Source organism: Ammospiza nelsoni, chromosome 4, assembly GCF_027579445.1.
Source record: "Ammospiza nelsoni isolate bAmmNel1 chromosome 4, bAmmNel1.pri, whole genome shotgun sequence".
Classification (NCBI taxonomy): Eukaryota; Metazoa; Chordata; class Aves; order Passeriformes; family Passerellidae; genus Ammospiza; species Ammospiza nelsoni.
Genome location: NC_080636.1, coordinates 66,233,888 through 66,253,131, shown reverse-complemented (window position 1 = coordinate 66,253,131; position 19,244 = coordinate 66,233,888). Strand labels below are relative to the sequence as shown.

At 40.8% G+C, this 19,244-nt stretch overlaps 2 protein-coding genes across 3 annotated transcripts in view; one reads left to right on the top strand and one right to left on the bottom strand.

Moving 5' to 3' along the window:
• Positions 1–1,992: 1,992 nt before the first annotated feature.
• On the bottom strand, positions 1,993–18,903 carry INTS12 (integrator complex subunit 12). Of its 2 annotated transcripts, XM_059470466.1 has the most exons (9): positions 18,792–18,836; positions 17,792–17,949; positions 17,386–17,539; positions 12,662–12,825; positions 10,680–10,826; positions 9,969–10,156; positions 6,039–6,198; positions 4,620–4,772; positions 1,993–2,941 (listed from the first exon to the last, which is right to left on the bottom strand). In XM_059470466.1, the coding sequence occupies exons 4-9, from the start codon at positions 12,815–12,817 to the stop codon at positions 2,363–2,365; spliced, it is 1,383 nt and encodes a 460-aa protein (XP_059326449.1). In that variant the 5' UTR covers positions 12,818–12,825; positions 17,386–17,539; positions 17,792–17,949; positions 18,792–18,836; the 3' UTR covers positions 1,993–2,362. The 2 variants fall into 2 exon arrangements, with proteins under 2 accessions (XP_059326449.1, XP_059326448.1); XM_059470465.1 differs by lacking the exon at positions 17,792–17,949 and having other exon boundaries at positions 18,792–18,903.
• Positions 18,904–18,934: 31 nt separating this feature from the next.
• Positions 18,935–19,244, top strand: part of GSTCD (glutathione S-transferase C-terminal domain containing) — a 44,313-nt gene continuing 44,003 nt past the window's right edge. The window contains exon 1 of the mRNA XM_059470284.1: positions 18,935–18,962. The gene's annotated coding sequence lies outside the window, so the exon portion shown is untranslated. The remainder of the gene's footprint in view (positions 18,963–19,244) is intronic.

Below are 19,244 nucleotides of genomic sequence, written 5' to 3'. Positions count from 1 at the left end.
GTCAAACAAGCCTGTAGAACAGACTCCTTTCCTGAAAATACAGTTGTTAATTCCATCCTAAATATAACATCAAAGCAGAAAGCAACTGTTCCCTTCAATCTTCTCTGTTTTTCAGCAGTGCCTATCTAACATATTCAAGCCAAACACTCGATTTAAAAGACCTGGTCTGTGCTGTAAATCCTTTCTGATATAATACTTCAAAGAATCACAATCCTAACTGACATTTTTATACCAACAGAAGATGATTTTGTATTTCATTTAGGAAGCTGGGAAAGTTACAGTGGAAGAATGTCTTTTGCTGCTGCAAACCGTACCTGTATTGCAGATTTTGCTAATGCAGTGCTATTGATGAGTGCAGCCAGACTTTGGCCTTATTAGAGGGAAAAGAGAAGCACAAAAAGCACAGCATCACTTGTTTCATTCTGAATGGAGGGACCCTACAGTCAATCCAGGCCAGAATTATACATGCAAAGACATCAGGGAACACTTGGATCAGATCTCAGGAGTATTCTAAATGGCATTAGCTACCACAATTTGAAAACGAGGATCATTCCTCTGCCTGTGTTCACCCCATTGGTGGTGCCTAAAGTAAGGGCACAGCAGAAATGTAAGCTCCTGCACTCTCACCAGGACAGCTTTATGTCTGTTCAGAGACAAGACAGGCACCTAGCACCTTGAACACTCCTCTGGGAGCAGGTTTTACTACTGGAATGAACACTTCACATAGGAGCACTTGGCCATGTAAAGAATCTATCTTCACACTACTTCTTAGTGTAGGCATCAGTCTTCTGATTAACACTTAGGAAGAAAATATGCCTTCTGTTTGCTAATGGAAACTGCATCAGTGTCTTTTCCTACTATGCTACCACTAAAAACCTTCTGTGCTGGAAAGAGGAAGGATGGGCTGATCAAAAAGCAGTAAAAGTTCTGGATTCCTCCTCCTCATGCTGTTATTTTTACACAGCCCTGGAAGCTGCAGGCACTACAAAGATAAAACCTTGCTTTTTTTCCCTCCACAGGAAATAATAGCTGAAAAAACATGCAAATTTTCCAGGCAGCTGAGGCAATCCTGAGTAAATTAAACTATTCCTTTGGCTGTTTAAGGAACTATAGCCTAAATCTGAATTGTGGAGAAAGGAAATGAAGTATGGGAAATAGCTGAAATGTACCAAGCTTTACACACACTTAAAATACAGGATGGCAAAGAGAAACAGCTGCTTTCACCTACCTATGCCAGTCTGTGTCAGCACAGACCATGGACAGATGTCAGGTGCCCACCCCAGCCGCTCCGTCACTCACTCCCCTCCTCAGCTGGGTGGGGGGGGAACAGAAACTACGATGGAAGGGACATAGGTCAAGATAAGGGAAGAGAGAGATCATTCACTAATTACCATAATGGAAGATTAATGTGACTTACTACCCATCAAATCAGAGTATGATAAGGAGAAAATAACACTGGCCATGCAAACCTAATACAGTCCAAAATGTTTTCATGTTTAGAGATGCTCCCTTCATCACAGAAGGAATGGAGGGAAATTGCCATGTGCTAGACACAGAGAGCAAGACTCAATGTCGTTTTCCAGCGCCCACCTCGAGCCAATTCTAAGCTGAACACAACCTGGAGCTGCTGGAATGAAGAGAGGGAGCACAAACCACGAAGAACAGATCAGGGTAACAGTGGAGAGCTGGAGTACCTGATACTTCTCAAATACAGGACAGTTCTCTACATTTTAAGAAAACTTGAAGACAGTTTTGAATTTCTTCTGTTTTTTTAGTTGAAGTTTCTCACTGTATAAAACCAAAACAGGTCAATTTAGCAAACTGCCAAACCAAAAATCTCAATCTAAATATACTGTTGTCAAACAGTTAGATTTTGAAATTATTTTTTCCTCTAACAAGCTTTATAATTTGAGGCAATAAGTTCTGCACAATATTAAACATCTGAAGCATTTTAAGTATTGGAATATGGGGTGAAAGAAGAGTGGCAATGACTTCCCAGATTAATAATAATTTTATTATTAGCATTTAAGAATGATGGTTTCAGCAAGTTCAATTTATTAAGTATCTACACAAATGTGGGAGTTTTAATATTAAAAAATACCCAACATCTTCAGTTTCAAGTTTCAGTGCTTTGAGCTACAAAACCAGGAGCATGTAATAACGAATTCCTCTAACATATCCAATTCACAGATTTGGAAAGGCAGAAGGAATACCAGAATTATAAAGGTTTGACCTTCTGTATTACATAAGGTTTGGGCTTCCCTGATTTAACCTCTTTCAGTCCAGTACCTGCGGGATTTCCTTTAAGAACAACACCAAGGGGCTGTCTCACGGAACACAACAACATCAGCGAGCAGCCAGACTACTTCTTGAGCTTCTTTTGAGCAGCCTTCTTTTTAACCATTTGTAGCCGCTTCATGGCGTTGAGCTGGGACTCCTGCGAGGTGGGGCCCTTGAGGGGCGCGGGCTGGTTGCCGGTGTCGGCCGCGGCCTTGCCGGCGCTGCTGCCCGCGGAGCCGGATCCGCCGCTGCCGTTGCCGCCGCCGGCCGCGCCGCCGGTGCCGGGGGCGGCGCCGCTGGGGCTGGGCAGCCCCGCCTTGCTCACGTTGTCGCTGCTCACCGAGCGGCTCAGCGTCGTCTTGCCCAGGGTCAGCGGCGGGGGAGGCTTCAGCTGCACGGGGTTCGCGCTGTTGTTGGCAGAAGCTATTTTGGCCCCCAGCCCCGTCTTGGAAGTCGCCAGCCCTGACAAACCCACGGGTTTCTGGTTATTTGAAGAAGCTGCAGGCTTCCCGCCGGCACTCTGTGCTGTCGATCCCAGCTTGGCAGTGGATGGGTTGGCAGAGGAGGTTTTGGCTGCAAATGCAGCCCATCCTGTAAGGCCACTCGTTGCTGAAGAGGAAACGCTTGTACTGGCAGAGTTCCCCGAAACTGCTGCTGAGGTCTAAAATAAATAAGCATTCTTATTATAGCAGCATCTATTTGTGTAACACATCACAGCAGGAATACACTGAGCCTCTGATTCGGTTCTCCTCCCAGGAACACCCAGTGGACAATATTTCATCACTGGCCACCACAGCTGAAAAGTACTAACAAGAACAGGAAAGGATGCCAGGTGCAGCCAACTTTCAATCTTCCAGGCACACAGAACACAGTATCCCTTCTCCCCTCTCATCTGTACACTTAGCAGACTACCACACAGCACTGGGATCCCTCCATAAACAATAAAAGCCCAAATTTGTGAACTATATAAAAGGTGGTGGCTTGGCTTCTTTTTAATTTGCTTACTGTTGTTACCAGGTGTCACTTTTCAACAAGCTGACAGAAGCTCAGACAAAAATCAGACACTGAGCAATTAAGTATTGCATTTACTACAGTCTTACCGTCCAAGTAGCAGTATCTAAACTGTTTCCTTTCTCCAAATTAAAAAAGAAATACTATCCTATAGTCTTTTCCCATTCAGGTACTGCAAAAGACAAACTCTGCAAACATGGGTTCTCTTTGCCTGTGAAGCACTGTGCTATCTGCTCTGACTTCCCACACCTTAAATCCTACAATCCTCAGGCTTCAGGTGAGGATGATATGTTGTTAAATGTTAAATCAGAGTTAGACCAAATGGCAGAGTCAAAACAAAAACTAAACCTCTCTATTCAAGTAACACTTCTTTTATGGTATACCCAGACAACTTCTAAACAGTAAAGTTGATGGAAGAAATCAAGTCCCAGGTCTTATAACCTGTTTAGGCACATAAATAACTCTGCTGACATGAAAAAAGTCATTCACAAGCATGAGTACTAGAGCAATACCCATTCTAGTATTCATGACAGCTTGCATCCAGGCAGAGCTTTGAGCACATTAATAATTGCTTTGATTTTCAGATAAAACTGTGTTTTCCTAAGAAAGGGTCATGCTTTATGAGACTACTCTGTTATTTATTACACTGCTTTTGGTTTACCACCTTTGACCATTTTGACTTTTTGACAATATTTTAACTAGGAAAACCAGAAACATGAAGCAACAAAGAATCAAAGAACAGAATCACAGAATGGTTTGGGCAGGAAAGTCCATATTTAAGAAGCTCCCAAATTAAATCTCACAGAGTCAGCAACACTTTCACTACAATGGAATCACAGAACCATCTAGGCTAGAAAAGACCTTCAAGATCATCAAATTCAAGTGTAAACCCAGCACTGTCAGTGCCACTATTGCCATGAGAAAAAGCCTTCCAAGTGTCAAAATACACATAAGTTACTTGGCTACAGAGAGCAAATGACACATTTTATATGATCCACAAATGACAGAATGGTTCAGGATGTGGAAAGGATTTTGAAATCATCTAGTTCCAATCTCCCTGCCATAGGCAGGGATGCCTTCCCCCAGACCAGGTTGTTCAAAGCCCCACACAGCCTGATCTGGAACACCTCCAGGGATGGGGCATCCACACATGAAGTGAGGTTTTTTCCCCCCATTCTTTCAATGTTCATGCAAACCTACTATGCTCTGGTACTGATGACAATTTTCAATTATGGATTTTATGTGAAAGATTGGTCTAATTGGGAAAAAACCCTATTAATCTGTGCAGTGCAACAAACTCTTCCTCTGGTAAATTTAAACTACATTACCTTGACTTCTGTTCTCTTGAATGCTAGAAAAGCTGGTGGGGTCTCAGGTTTTAACTTGATTTCTGGTTTCTTGACCAATGGATCCTTCAAAGCTGGTGCAACTGAAACCACTGCAGGAGCTGGTTTTTGAGGTGGTTTTTGTGTCTTCTGAGCCTGTGTAAGTGGTAGGATAAAAATACCCTGAATAAGTTATGGGCCACATAACATGGACTGTTTTGACTGTTAACAAAAAGCATGAGCATTTGAAGACTGCAATCTAGCCTTTACAATCTCAGGTTTAATGGTCCCTGAGAACTGAGGCAACAGGGGATGTGGAGATGTGCTGGATATGGTACTGAGGCCAGGGCCCAGCCAAAAAGCATCCTGAACAGAGCTTGCTATTTCAGTGTGGAAAGAGTGGCAGTGTTGACACTTGGAGAGCAGGAAAGCACTGGGCCTTTACAGGAACAAGGCACAGACACGTGAGCAGTACTGGGATGCAGGCTGCAAGAGCCTGCTAAGAAGTGGCAGGCAAAATGGCAGAATTCATGCCAAAACAAAAAAAGGAAAGGTCATACTGAAGGCAACTGCTCAATGGCTAAACTGGCTACCCTGTGCAGGAACTGACCTCAAGCAAACACATCTCTGAGTTCAAAGGCCTGGAGATCATTACAATAATCATATATTTCAGTCAGTGTTGGTACATCCTAGGCCAGGATCTTACTTTGCCCTCTTTCCTTGTTTCTAAGTGGAGCCATTTCAACAGATAACACTTGCTCAATTATCAAAGAACAGTTTCAAAACACATTTTCTGCTGTATTTTTCTGTATTCTGGGTGTGATTTTAAAACATCAGAACTAAAGTCACTAGTGTTCCATGCACCCAAAGCTCTTATGTTTCTTTCTCATAAGGAGATGAGGGGGAATCTGGTAGGATACTGTTCAGTCATGCAGATAAATCAAAATAAAGGCTTTTTTAAAATTTTTTTTTAAACCGGAATGTGCTACCCTCAGCTTATTTTTGACCCTGAGAACATTCAATATGTCAGACTGGAATTGGCAGTCTTGTCCTACAGGAAAAGAACCATTCATATCCAAAGCTCAAAAGAAAACAAACTGTAGAGCTATTACTACAAGCTGAGTATCACCTGAAATAAAAAAAAAGAGGTTTTAACTTCTGCTTCCCAAGCAGGAAACAATCCTATTTCACTTTTCGTCAGCCACCTGATTTTTAAAAAGCTTTGTTTAAGAAGTGCATTACAGAATACTCTTTGAGATGCTACATTAAAAACCACAGCTGCAGCAAGGGAAGCACTGCTGACAAAAATGGTTCTCTAACATGCTTCATAAGACTTGTCTAACCCAGGAAATATTCTCACACAGTAGAAATAGCCTGCTGTATTCAAACAGTGCTCACACGAGACAAAAAAGTGACTCCTACCATTCTCTTCATCTGCCTGGTACAGCGGGCACAGTACCAGACAAGCCGAGGATCATTCACTTCCTTGTCTGTCACCTGAGGTTTATGGCAGTCCTGGTGGTACAGATTATGGCACTCCTGACACTCCACTAGCTGATTCACAAAAGTAACTGTCATTTGCCTGCAGAGCAAATAGTTAAGAACAGATTATGGGAGAAAGCACTTAAAGGATTATCCAATTGTTGAAAATTTTGCAAGGCTTAAGATAAAAAATAAAAATATTTTTCCTTTCACATATATTTTCTACCTGTGGCAAATCAAATGTATTCCTTTTCCTCCTGTATCAGTTCTTCCTAACTAACATTTCAGAAATTTGGTATTTTTTAAAGGTAATTTTTTTCAAGAGATTTGAAGACTTCCATTCTATTAAACATGTGTATATGACAGTCTTGATTTCTCTGTTTGATTTTTAGAGCAGAGATGTAAGTCTTGCCCGCTTTGGTTCACCTGGGCATTTTGTGGATACATCACAGAACACCAATTACTTCCTCATTATAATAGCATGTGAGGGACAGTCTCCATTTGGGTAATTTTGCTGTCAGCTGCAGAGCAATACAGTTCAAGAACAAATAATTTCTCAATGACAAGCATGTAGGAGTGCTTTCTGCTGCAGAATTTAAAAGCCTCATCACCCAAGCTCTACGCTACTTTGAAGATGTTTTATTAGCCATCCCTTTGGTCTCTACCCCATAAAGAGACACGTGGAATTTGAGATAATACCAGAATCATGGAGAGATGGAATAGAAAGGATTAATTGTGCAGTCCTGCCTTGAAGCAAACATGCAAGCTGGTGATGAGGGCTTCATTTTGTGTGGGCCTTGCTGAAAGTAATCACGCTGTACAAATGACACATTAGTGATATATACATGGCTGGGAGTCTGCCTGTGAATTACCCAAATATCATTTTCTTAACGATTCCTCCTTTCAGATGACAAATCAAGCTATTTAATTGCTAAGCTGCTTTTGCTCATATCCCCGAGGAGCAGGTACCCAGGTAACCATGGAAACTCTATTTGTAGATACATGGGGAAAGGTAATCCCTTATTTCTTTATATAACAGAAAAACAAAGTCTGAAGGTATTGTCCATATAAGTACTGGAACATTTTCTAAGAAAGATTTCTCTTTTAAACAGGCTACTTAAAAACAGAAAGGGAAACCTTTCTGAAATCCTAGCGTCCATTATTTTACATTCAGGATATTGAAAAGATGTTTTGTTTGGTTTCTATTCCTAAATAAACTGAATCAGAACAAATAGTCTCAAGGAGGGAGATTCACCCTACTTTAAAAATACAAAACCCAACCCCCAACTAATTAAAAACCCATGAACTCTTCATGCTCAGAAACAAGTTACTTTTAAATTATTAGATTACTAAGTAATAAACCTAATGATTTTTTCCTTCAAAAACCAACCAAACAAACAAGTATTCATAGAAAATTAGGTGGTTGTTTCCAAACCAGTCTTTTAAAAGTATTTTTTTAGGAGGAAAACTTCGCTATCATCTACAAATTTCATGTAGCATTTCCTGTAGTATTTCTTTGTACAACTGAGGAGCCAGTGAGGAGCCTTCATAACTGGTGAGTTGTCCTGTTTTTCCCAGGCTACAAGTACTGGAGAGAATGAAGTTATTTTAATTTTCCTCCCCTCCTTATGCCTAACTCAGTAAAAAAGAACAACTAACTTGATATAAAAGAACAAGAAGAAAAACACCACAGGCATCAATACTAATTACTCCTAATCACTATGAAAATACATTTGACACTTGGAAAATCTTGAAGAAATATTTCATGCCTCTGCTTTAGTTTTTACATCTCTAAAAAGGAATAGTTAATATTCAAAAGCACTTTTTTGGATCTGTGAACCCACAGTTGGGTTCTTGTTAGCTTGCCTTCTTAAGCAATATAAATATACACTCTTTTGCTATGAACTCCACCTACTCTGCAATTTGACATGTTTTCATTCACAACTGTTTGAATGATTGAGTTATTAAAAGATGTCATTTTAAAAATGTACAGGGATGTTATTATTTTGGCTCAAGATAAAAATTTTAAAAACATACCAGGATGTTATTATTTTGGCTCACCCCCAAAAGGGTGCAATAAATAGAGGAATACTGTCTGACCAATGTGCTGGACTCAGAACTTGAAAGCACAAGTCCTCTGAAAAACATCCAGTCCAGTGTGAGCTGGAGACAGACAACCACATGACATCTGTTTCAGCAGGTTCCATGTAAAATGAAAACAATCCAGTCTTGGGGTGATTGTTGCCACTCTCTCTCTAATGACTTGTTCCTTCCCCAGCAGTGCTTCTCCCTCTGTCTGGCATCAGAAATATTTTAGTTAGCCAGGGTAGATACATCTTTTACAGGAACACTCAAGTTGGTGACCATGAAGGGGTAGAAGCAAAGCTTCAGCAGCCAGGTTAAATAAACATGGACTGTGGAACAGCTAATGGAGCCATGTCTCTGGCCTGCGCCTTTCAAAGTCTTGGCTACACTGGGCACAGGAGTTGCATTTCCTTTCTTCTGTTTCTTTACTTTGCAGGCATTTCTCATTATGCCTGCAAGTGCTTTTCTTTGCCAGGGAAGACACAGAATTAATCATTCACAGCAGTCAAGACTGTATAAATGAAGCTTCATTATCCCCTCCTGCCAAACAAGGTAATACCTTACTATTTTTAGTAGCATTTTAACATACCACTGAAGGGGGCTTTGCCTCTTTTAGGAGACAGCCAAAATGGAATTTGCAGGAAAAAAGGTAAAGTTCAGATATTTAAAAAAGGTAAAGTTCAGATACTTCTTCCTTTTTCAATGTTTCTAACAAGAAACTAAATATTTGAGCTAACACATGGGAGTAACATGAAATCCCATTGGACCCCAACTGGTCACCAGTATAATCATCTGTAACTACAGACATTTATCCTCTGTGCACTGACAGCACCTCCCTATCTTCACAACAGGAATAACCATGGAAATGATGAAAGAATAATATTATTGCACATGCTTCCCAACCAACTCAAGCTGAGCTAAAACACATACTGCTGCCAAAAGGCCTGTGCCTCTTCTCTGTCCTTGCTCTACACACACATGCCAGCATAAGCATTTACTCTTACTGAGCTGACTGAATCCCAAACCTACAGAAAAACCCACGTGGAGAGCTGATCCAGGGGCTGATTCAGTTGATCACAAACTGTACTGGCAATATACCCCCCATAAACAGTCCAGGGAGGGAGGTAAAATTGGGAGAGCCAAACTGTTCCTTTTGGCAGCATTGGGGCCTAACAAGGATATAAATGATCTGTGAAACAAAATCCTGGTGTGAGTGATTTGATCCTGGGATAGTTATTCAAAAGTATTTTGCATATCTGTTAACAATAAATGAACTGCTAGTACCATGTTAATAAGTCCAGAATTAGAGCCCTTACTGGAACCTAAAAACAACCTGTCTTCACTGCTGATATATTTGCTGATAAAACATGGCTATGTGTAAACTAATGTCAAATGATTAGGAAAAGAAGAGCAACACATACAGATCTCATATTAATACCACCTAAAAGTACTTTCAGATGAGAACTGATTTTTAAAAAAACACTTATCCCTAGCCATTAATATTTTGTTTTGCGATAATTGAAAAATGTATTTGTCATGATAGGTTTTGCATCTTACCTAGTTTTATTTTCACTTGTCCTTTCCTGCAGAAGAAAAGCTGGTTCACTCTCTAAAAGTTCCATTTTCAAGAAACCATTTTTATTCATGACGGAGCCTTAAATGCATTATCAATTTTGGATATTAAGCAATTAAGTTGTTTCCAGAATAAAAACTTTGAGAAGCATTAACTTGATTAAAAAAAAAAAGGTAACTACACCTAGCTAGAAAGAAGCAATATTGACTTACCTGCAAACAACACAGGCTAATCCCATTTCCATGGCAAAATCATCAGCACTGGTTTCCTCAAAGCTGGATAAATCAGGCATAGATAAATCCTTGCTTGTCTGAACTGTAATAGGAGAAGAACGAGCCTCCTGCTTCTCCACCCTGGGCTTCTTTGGTGCATCAGCTCCTTCAGCAGGATCCCCTTTCGTCTGTTAAACACACACACACAGAATGTGAAAATGCAACAAGCTAGCAGATTATTAAAATGAGTTAAAATGGAACAGTTCTATTGGCAGTATAAGAAGGTGTACTTTATGCAGCATACACACAATGTATTTTCTTTAATTACACATTTTCTTCAAAATATTTATGAACTAGAAGCTCAAGCTCCCTTTTTGTACTTCACCTCAAAATCCTTGAAAAAGCTTTGGGAATGTCACATTTCAACTTGCTACATTTTAGTAATCTTTTATGACATAATCTCCTATGATTTAAAACACAGAATGGTTTGGAAGGCATCCTTTAAGTCCAATCTCCCCACAACGAGCAGGAAAAATAATCACAGAATAATTACAAGAAGACATTTATTAGATTGCCTAAATGGCAACATGACTGGCACATGTAACTCACAGGCTAGATGAGCTGAAGAGGAGTTGAAAAGGGGAGCTTTTGTCTAAAACACCTTTGAGTTCATTAATCAAGTTATTTCACTAGAGAACAAAAATAACTTACTTTATCTGCAGATCTCTTTTCTGTTTCTTTTTTCACCTTTTCTGATGCAGTGGGCTTGCCATTGTTGTTGCCAGAAGGCAAACTGGATGAAGCTTTAGGTTCTTGCTTGATGGGTTTGGTGACAGATACTTTTGGTTGCTCTACTTCCTGGAAACAGAAACAAAACTTGAAGCCAAATTCTGCTGTTCAGTTCCTACCTAATTTGCAATTAGTGAGATAACAGGACAGGCAAACAATATGCCATACAACACGGATCTACATACACACTTTCTATATAAAAAAACCATTTCTTAAAATATTTTCGTATTACATCAACAATTGCAGAGAATTAATAAAATCTTCCCTTACCACTCACCTTTCTGAGGAAAAGGTGCTCCTTTTCCAAAGACAGATCCTCTTTGGAACATCAATTAAAAAGGAGACATTTCTGCTTTTAAAATTCAAAGAGGTAATGAACATGGATTTTCAGATAGTTCTAGGGACAAAATTCAATATAAGCTAAAAACACAAGCTAACAGCTGATATAATCAGACATCAATAATTCATTCCTTCATGGAGAGAAATATTGATCTCCTCTTAATCTCAGTCCATATTTGTCTATCAGATTAATAAATTTAGATATCAACAGAAATCAATTGTTCTCATTAAAGACACATTAGTGTCAGCAAATGGATAATAATCAGGAGAGCCTGTAAATGAGTGACAGTCACACTGATGGGCATGAACAAGGTACCCCTCCCAGCTGGTAAGATGGGATCAATTCTCTGCTGTATACTGGGACAGGTCCTCAGCCCTGAGCTTCAGCCCCCCAAAGTTCCTTGACTTGACTGTGGTAATCCTGTGCTCCCTACTCTCTTCTTGGATTTCATGGTCAACCACAAATTCACCCTGCAGTCTGAAAATGCAAGGAAAAGAATGCTTGTACTTTTTTTCATGACCTTTGCAGTCCTGCTGATATTGGATATATACTGAAAAGAGAACGAAAGACTTCTTCCTCTGGCCTGAGCTTCAGTTTCACCTGAGGGCAGGTGACTTCCAGCCAAGTTGTTAGTAGAATTGGCTTCCCAAACCTCTCTGCACTATTATTCTGCTCCCTGCTTCCTCCTCAAACCACATGTTTCTTTTTTGAGCTCTGAGATGAAGGGCACCTGAGACTTTTGAGACCTGTGTTAGGTTTCAGGGAGTTAACAGAAAGGAGTTAGACCACACAGTAAAGCGTGATGTATGCTGAGCAGTGCATACTAGTGCCTTTCAGATATTTGGAGACACGTAGAAATGAAATATTGCAAATGTATCAGCATACAGCCCATCACTAGAACACAGCAGGCTGACATGCAGGCATCCTAGGGGAGAACAAGACCTCATTATCCATATGGCAATACACAGCAGCACGAGGATGTCCCCGCTTGGCTATTTCCATACGCTCATCTCACAGTCAAATATTCTCTCTAGCAGGTGTTCAGTGATTTTCAGTAGATGAAAAGTAATGTTTGTCCATTGGACATCAATGGTTTCAGCCTGCAAATAATTTCTGCTTTGAACCATTTGGTGGTTTTCTCCTATGACTTCATCAACAGAATTTCAAGGAAAGAGATACAGCTTTATTGGTAAATAGTGTATTTTGTTTCTTATTTCTCTGTGGCAAATGTAATCTATATCTTAAAGAACTTTCAGCTCTGAAATGTAACTGCAGAAATATGTAAATTTGAGTGCACCTGACACAGCATGTCTGATATAATGCTGAATATCTCTTTTAAGTCTTGGTGGATCAACAAGGTAAAGAGATTTTTTCCCATTAACTTCCATTAATTGAAAGGATTATGTTGTATGGAAAAGGGGAATGATGAATATGAACACTCCATGATTACTTTTTCCTCAACTTCTGATTCTCTTTTAACTTCCCAGCTGTAGGAGAGGGACCAAGCCCAGCAGGAGCTTTATTAAGGCTCACAGAAAGGAGCCATGCTGCCCAACGCCAGTACCTTCTGAGAGGGACGATAGCTGGAGTCGGTTCCTCTGGCCAACGACTCGTCAAGGAGTGCTTTCAGCTTCTCAGCAGAGTCCTTACTCTTGGAGTGCAAAAAGCCCAGGGCCTTCAGAAAAATGGGATCCAGCTCCAAGTTCACTGTAGCAGCCATAGTTGCGTCTTCAATGTGAGTTAAAAGGAAAACGAAAAACAATGACAACTTTATTCACATGGAGCATAATTCAAACAGCATATGGCAAATAGAAGATTTCTTTTCTTTTTAAAATGTAATTATATTAAACCATAGCAAGGATTATATGTGAATTAATTATCACTAAAGATGGCTGTGAACTTCAGTGCTTCAGAACTTAGAATATGACTGGACATCTGAAATGTCAAATTCATTCTCTGGCATATATGATATTCAGAAATGAAACTCATCATACTTACATAAATGAAAAAAATTATCATATAATGATATTTATAATATCATATTATTGATATTTCATATATAAAAATATTGAAAAGTATTAAAAATAAATATTACCTTCAAAAAAGCAATCACTACCCTTCTCCCTAACACTTTTTGCACATACAGTGATTTCTAACTCGCTGATCACTTAAGAGCAACTAAGAAAAATCTTACTTGTAGAAAAATTAACTTTTGAAACTTCTGAAAAGAACAGCTCATTGTAGCATGTAAGATATAAACAGCTAGTGTATTATTTTATATATATATATATATGTATATATATAAATATAAAAAATAGCTGAAAAATACATTCCTAAATTTAGCTGAAACAGTGAAAAGATTTGTAATTCAGATTGTGACCTATTCACATACTCATGTGACAGTCTAAGTGTAATGTCATAAAATGACTATCCAGAGCTGTGAGATGCCACAGTGTCCATGGAAATAGAATAAACTGAGGAAAATGTTAAAATTACTTTAAAAAACTCTTTGCCTCATAGCAATATATTCCTGCACTCTGGAGCACTGTATTAATTTCTTTAAAAAACTCTAAGGAATTTACATCAGAAATTGTTCCTACAAAGATCGATAGCTAACTTAAATCAGTAAATAACAATAATTTAAGAAATAACATGGGAAGTTTCCTGATCTTTTCTAAAAATGTATGAGAAGTGTTATTGTCCCTTTAGGTCTCATTTAAAACACATCAAGATGTTTGTGGGTTTGGGTTTTTACCTACAATAATCTAGAAGACATTCTTGAAAAACCTTTCATGAGTTCTTTCATCAAAAGCACTGTCTGGACAGCTTTTTCATCTGAAGCTTCTAAGGTTCTGTCTGATTAATTCCTTTTGATATTCATGGCAGTGAACTGTTACCTCTCTGGCCAGAACACCAGCACTGGCAGGCTGCTCCCTCCACACCTGCCTACAAGTCCCCAGGAACCTTTATCTCATGCTGAGCTTTCACGAGACACCAGAGAATCGCTTGACTGAGATCATCAAGGAGTTCAACATACAGAACTTCATAGGCATTTTATCAATGGACCCAGCAGAGAGTTAAGAAAGCTCTTCAAGAGCTTCCTCTCTCCTCCTTAATCTTTGCTACTTGACAAATCATTTTCTGGTGGCCACAGAACTTCTGCCAGGCAGTGCTACCCACCAGCTACTCGGCTGTGCCACTGATCAAGCACAGACTGCAGCGCAAGCCCTGTCCCGGCAATTCGGTCTCTGTCTGATGATGACAAAAAGTGAATTCACAGAGCACAGGGAGCACCTACCCTCTTTTCTTTGTTCATCTACCTCTGATAAACGTTCAGGCTGCTCTTGAGATCTGTGGGTAGATTATGTCCCACACTTCTTTGTTCTGTGAACATGCCTTCCAAGTGTCAGCACCACACACTTAAATCGGGACTCTGCTAAACCCTCTGTTGAATGAAAACCTCAGAATCGAAACACTAATTTCAGAAATTTTGTAGAACTCCCTGTTAAAAAAATCCTTCAAGTTCTTCTCTGAGCAAAAGAGGAATTCTAGTAGGAATATATACTTGTGTACATGAGAAACGGGCAGCCATTCACAGCCATTCTCTAATATTTTGAGAATAAATGTAAACATAATTCAATTTTCATCTCTCTGAAGGTAACACTTCCCAGATTTGTTTCTAGCTCTAGCTTTTTAAAGACATATATTGAAAGGAACTGTTAAACCCCAAATTTCAAAAGGGTTCTCCACACTTATTCCTTTATTTGCTATGTAATTACAGCAGTTCTTTCTCTGTTCTTGAGGACAATTATAATGTCCCAGGCTACTACACTTACGACCAAGATATCACAAGAAATTGCTCATGAGAAGAGAGGAAAGTGGGCTTAGTAAACAGTTAAAGTATGCTCAGTTTAGGAATGTATTTCCAAATTTAAAAAACCTATTACTGAGTTAGAGAAGGGAAGTATATTCAATGGAAAAATTAACACATCACTAACTGTCTTAAAAACAGCATCATCTGAAAAAAGCAAATTGCTAATTATGCTCTCCTTATGGGACCATAATAACACTGTTGTCAAACAGGTTACTAACAATGTCTGTCCTGGTACAAAAGGCAAATGATTGCTTTTGGTAGTGGCCCTTTCCAGATGTTCACAGCTCAAACTGTTTTCTAGTATCAAACAGTGGACTGACACTTATAAACCTAAGATCCAATTTCAGTCATTAATGTTTTCATGCACAAACTTCTCCTCTGCCAGTCACATCAGCATACAGCAATGTGACAACCTTGAGACAAGGACAGCAGAGTGTTTCACTGATGATGCCACAGGCTATTCTGTAAGACAGACCTCCTTGACTTTCTTCTTGAAGTGGAACCTTCGTATAGGAAATAAAAATTAAAATGCTATTTAGAAAAGAGTGAGTATGACACTGTCTTTTCTGCATTAGATTGATAATGAGCTGTGAGATCAGAGGGCTGTGTTAAAACCCTTGAACCCTGAGCAGAACAGGTTTTGCACCAAGCAAGCACATCCTTCAGCCTAACTCTAAAAGCACATTTCTCACCGTAGGTTTCTGTTACCTCCCAAGGTGGGCTATTCTAAGTGATTTAAATCTATGGGGAAACATAGATGTCATTCAGTGAGTTGTTATTCTTAAAACACCCAAGAAGTTTAGCATTCTTTCATTTTTCAAGTATACTATTGTCTTCTGCCAAAAACAATCAATCTTAACTGTGCACTCTACAGAATACATGGTCTTCCAATTTAAAACTTACTAGATTTATAGGGTGTAGGAGCCCTCTTCTTTTTTTTCATTCATTTGCCATCTACTGTTTTGCATACCTGCCCATGTGTTATCTTATTCACCATAACTTGCAGCCAAATGGATCTACTTCCATTATATTTTCAGATATGGTCATATTTTCAACCATTTGTTTCTGAGCTCCTATTCCTATTATTTTCTGAGGCAGGTGTACTATTAAAGATGTTTTTCCAAGAAAGTACACCTCTTCTATTTACATTGCAATGCTATTACGGACTTCTGCTATTATGTCATCCTTTTATAGACTCATCAATATTTTTATTTTTCACTGTCACTTATGATTAAAAGGCCTTTCACTCACATATCCTTTTCAGCTACCTTCAAAACCTATAGCAGTTACTTTAAAACACAGTCACATGAATCAGCAGCTTATAATTCCTTCCAACACGCTCACTGCACTGCTTTTCATTTACTACCATATAATAAATTCACTTTTTCCTGTCACTTTGGATCCTTTTGTTCCTCAGAATTTACCTCCTTCCTGACTACATCTATTAACAAGTGACAGTGGCATATTTTGCTTATTTACCAATGATGCCCCTTACAGGTCACTTTCAGACCTGATGAGTCTTAACAAAGTAGATCAAGGAAAATCTTAAAAGAAGAAAAAAAATTAACTTCTATTTTCAGTTTTTGCTACTTAAGTATCTTAATCAGCACTTGATTTATGACAGGATAATTTCTCAGTAACTTTCCACAAGGGACATTTCAAAACTCACGCACTTCAGTAGTCTGGATAACTGTATTAATGAGAACAATTGTATTAATCAGTTCTAATTTCCTTGTCATCATCTTCAAAGACTCTTTTAAGACACGTATAAGATCTCCTGCTATGGAGTTACTAGTACTGGCATCCTTAATTTTACATTCTATTCTACAACATATAGTTGTAGAACATAGTGTTCTTTTAAATTAGTATTCCAATCAATATCACTGTAACCAGCTTATCCAATATTTTAAAAATTACACTAATGCCCTATATTTGCTGTTTTCTCCACAAAAACAGCAAATTATTTCAGGATTACAGAATCATGCCTTGTGGAAGGAACCCACAAGGTCACCCTCTGCAACCTCCTGTTCAATGCAAAGTCAACACCGAATTCAGACCAGCTTGCTCAGGACTTTTCTACCTGGATCCTGCAAATCTCCAAAGACAGGAATGCACAAATCTTTCTGGGCAACCTGTCCCATTGCCTCACTGTCCTCATTTCCTTGCTTTGAGCTGAAGGTTTTAAGTTGTGCTGTCTCTCCTTCTCCCAATGTGCATGGGAGTACAAAGACTGGTTCTATCTTTCCAACAATATCTTCAGGAAAATTAAAGCTCCCACTATATCCCCCTAAGCCATCAGCAGATGGTATCCAACACTCCCTCCACCTCCAGATCTAGCTATTTAGTCACAGAGGACATGCAAATTGATCAGGCATTATTTATGCTTGGTAGATCTGGCTATGCCCAGTTTTTACCTTCTTATGCCACAAATGGCTTCCTCCACAATACCTCCTCAGCAGGAAGGAATGAGGCTGATCAGTCTGTTGTTCTCTTGCTTGTCCTTCTTGCCCTTTATGAAGATAAGATTTGCCTTTCTCCAGTCTTTGGGATCTCCCTCAGTTTCATGGCCTTTAATAGACGATAGAAAGCAGCTTTGTGAAGACACTGTCAGTTGATGGCACCCTTGAATGCAGTCTACCCCAGCCCATGGACTTATCAGGGAAACAATCCTGCTTCAATCCTCTTCCACAACTTGTAGTTCCTCCTCTCCTTAAGCTCTGCCTTGTGGTAAAAGGCCTTGGGACAACTTACAGGTCAAGTTTGTGGCAAAGAAGACATCAACTATTTGACCCTTCTCTCTTTCTGCTGTCACTAACACACCTGTTCCACGCAGCAGTGGCGAAGTATTTTCCTTGTGAATCCTTTTCCTGATAAATGGCATGATCCTTGTGAGTGCCTTTCAACTCAGGATATTTTGTGATCACTGTACCTGCACCACTGAGATTTGTTAAGCCCTGCTACCACTGAGCTTCAACATCCTGCAGAAAATGGACCTGAAGGTGTTTAAACACATCACTACTCATTGGCTTAAGCCACTGGTTAATTCAGTACACCCCCACTACTGTTTTCACCTTTGCAATACTCAACGTCCACACTGAAACTTATCAAGTGTACAAATTCCTAGATATCATCCTCCTGGTAATTTTTCAGAGAGAGAAGCAAACTTTAGTTAAATTTCTGAAACAGCTACGCCAAAGCCACGACGTGACCCTCCGCAACCTACTCGCTGCAAATTTCTCCCCGGGATTTCCTTTTACCAGCGAAGGGAAGGCCTCTCACCTGAAAGCAACACTTCAGAATGCTCAAAAGAATAAAATACCACCCTGCTACAACCATTATCGCCCCACAGAGACGTGTGCCCAGGAGGGGCCGTCCCTTGGCACCGCCGTGTCCCACAGGGACAGCGCGGCCGCCGCTCCCTCCGGGCCCCCGGACCCCCAGAGCTCACCCGGCCCGAGGGCAAGAGCGGCCAGGTGTGCCTGAGAGCTCCCTCTTCCTCCCTCCTGCCAAACACACAATTTCTCCCACCCGAACTCACCCTTACTGTCCTCTCCCAGCCCCTTTTTTCTTGTCCCTAACGCCTCCTCCCGCTCCCAAATCCCCTTTGCCTCCTCCCAAGCCCCTCTTCCCCTCCCAACCCCAAAATTCCCTCTTCCTGTGGCCAAACCCCCTCTTCCCTCTCTCAGCTCCCCTCTTCCTTCATCCTCCCAGTCGCTCTCTGCCTCCTCCCAATCGCCCTCTTCCTTCCCCCAAATTTCCTCTTCCCGATCCTCTCTCTTCCTCCTCTCAAGTCCCCTCTTCCCGCCCGCTGGTGTCTCACCGGAGACGAGAACGAGGAGGAGGAGGAGGAGGAGGAGGAAGGCGCCCCGGCAGGTCCGCCGCCACCGCAGTCCCCGCGCAGCGCGGGCGGCGGGCGGCAGTTCCGGGCGGTGCGTGCGGGCCGGGGCGGCGCAGGAAGGGGCGGGGCCGGGGCGGAAGCGGCCGGGCCGGGGTAAGGAAAAGGAGCGGGAGAAAGGGCAGGATGTAGGGAAGGTGGTGGTGGCAAAGTCCCGGGAATGGTTTGTCAGCGCTGCCTGGGTACCGAGAGCAGCTGGGAGCAGAGCCTTTAGCGAGCAGGGCTGCGAGGGCGCCCTGGTTCGGTGCTGTCCCCCGGAGTCCCGGCTCCATCCCCCGGGTCCCGTCCGCGTCTGGCTCTCCAGAGCCGTCCCCAACTTCCACTTCATTCCTAGAACTGCCTGAAGCTCGGGTCCGAAGCTCTTCTGTGCATCCCCCT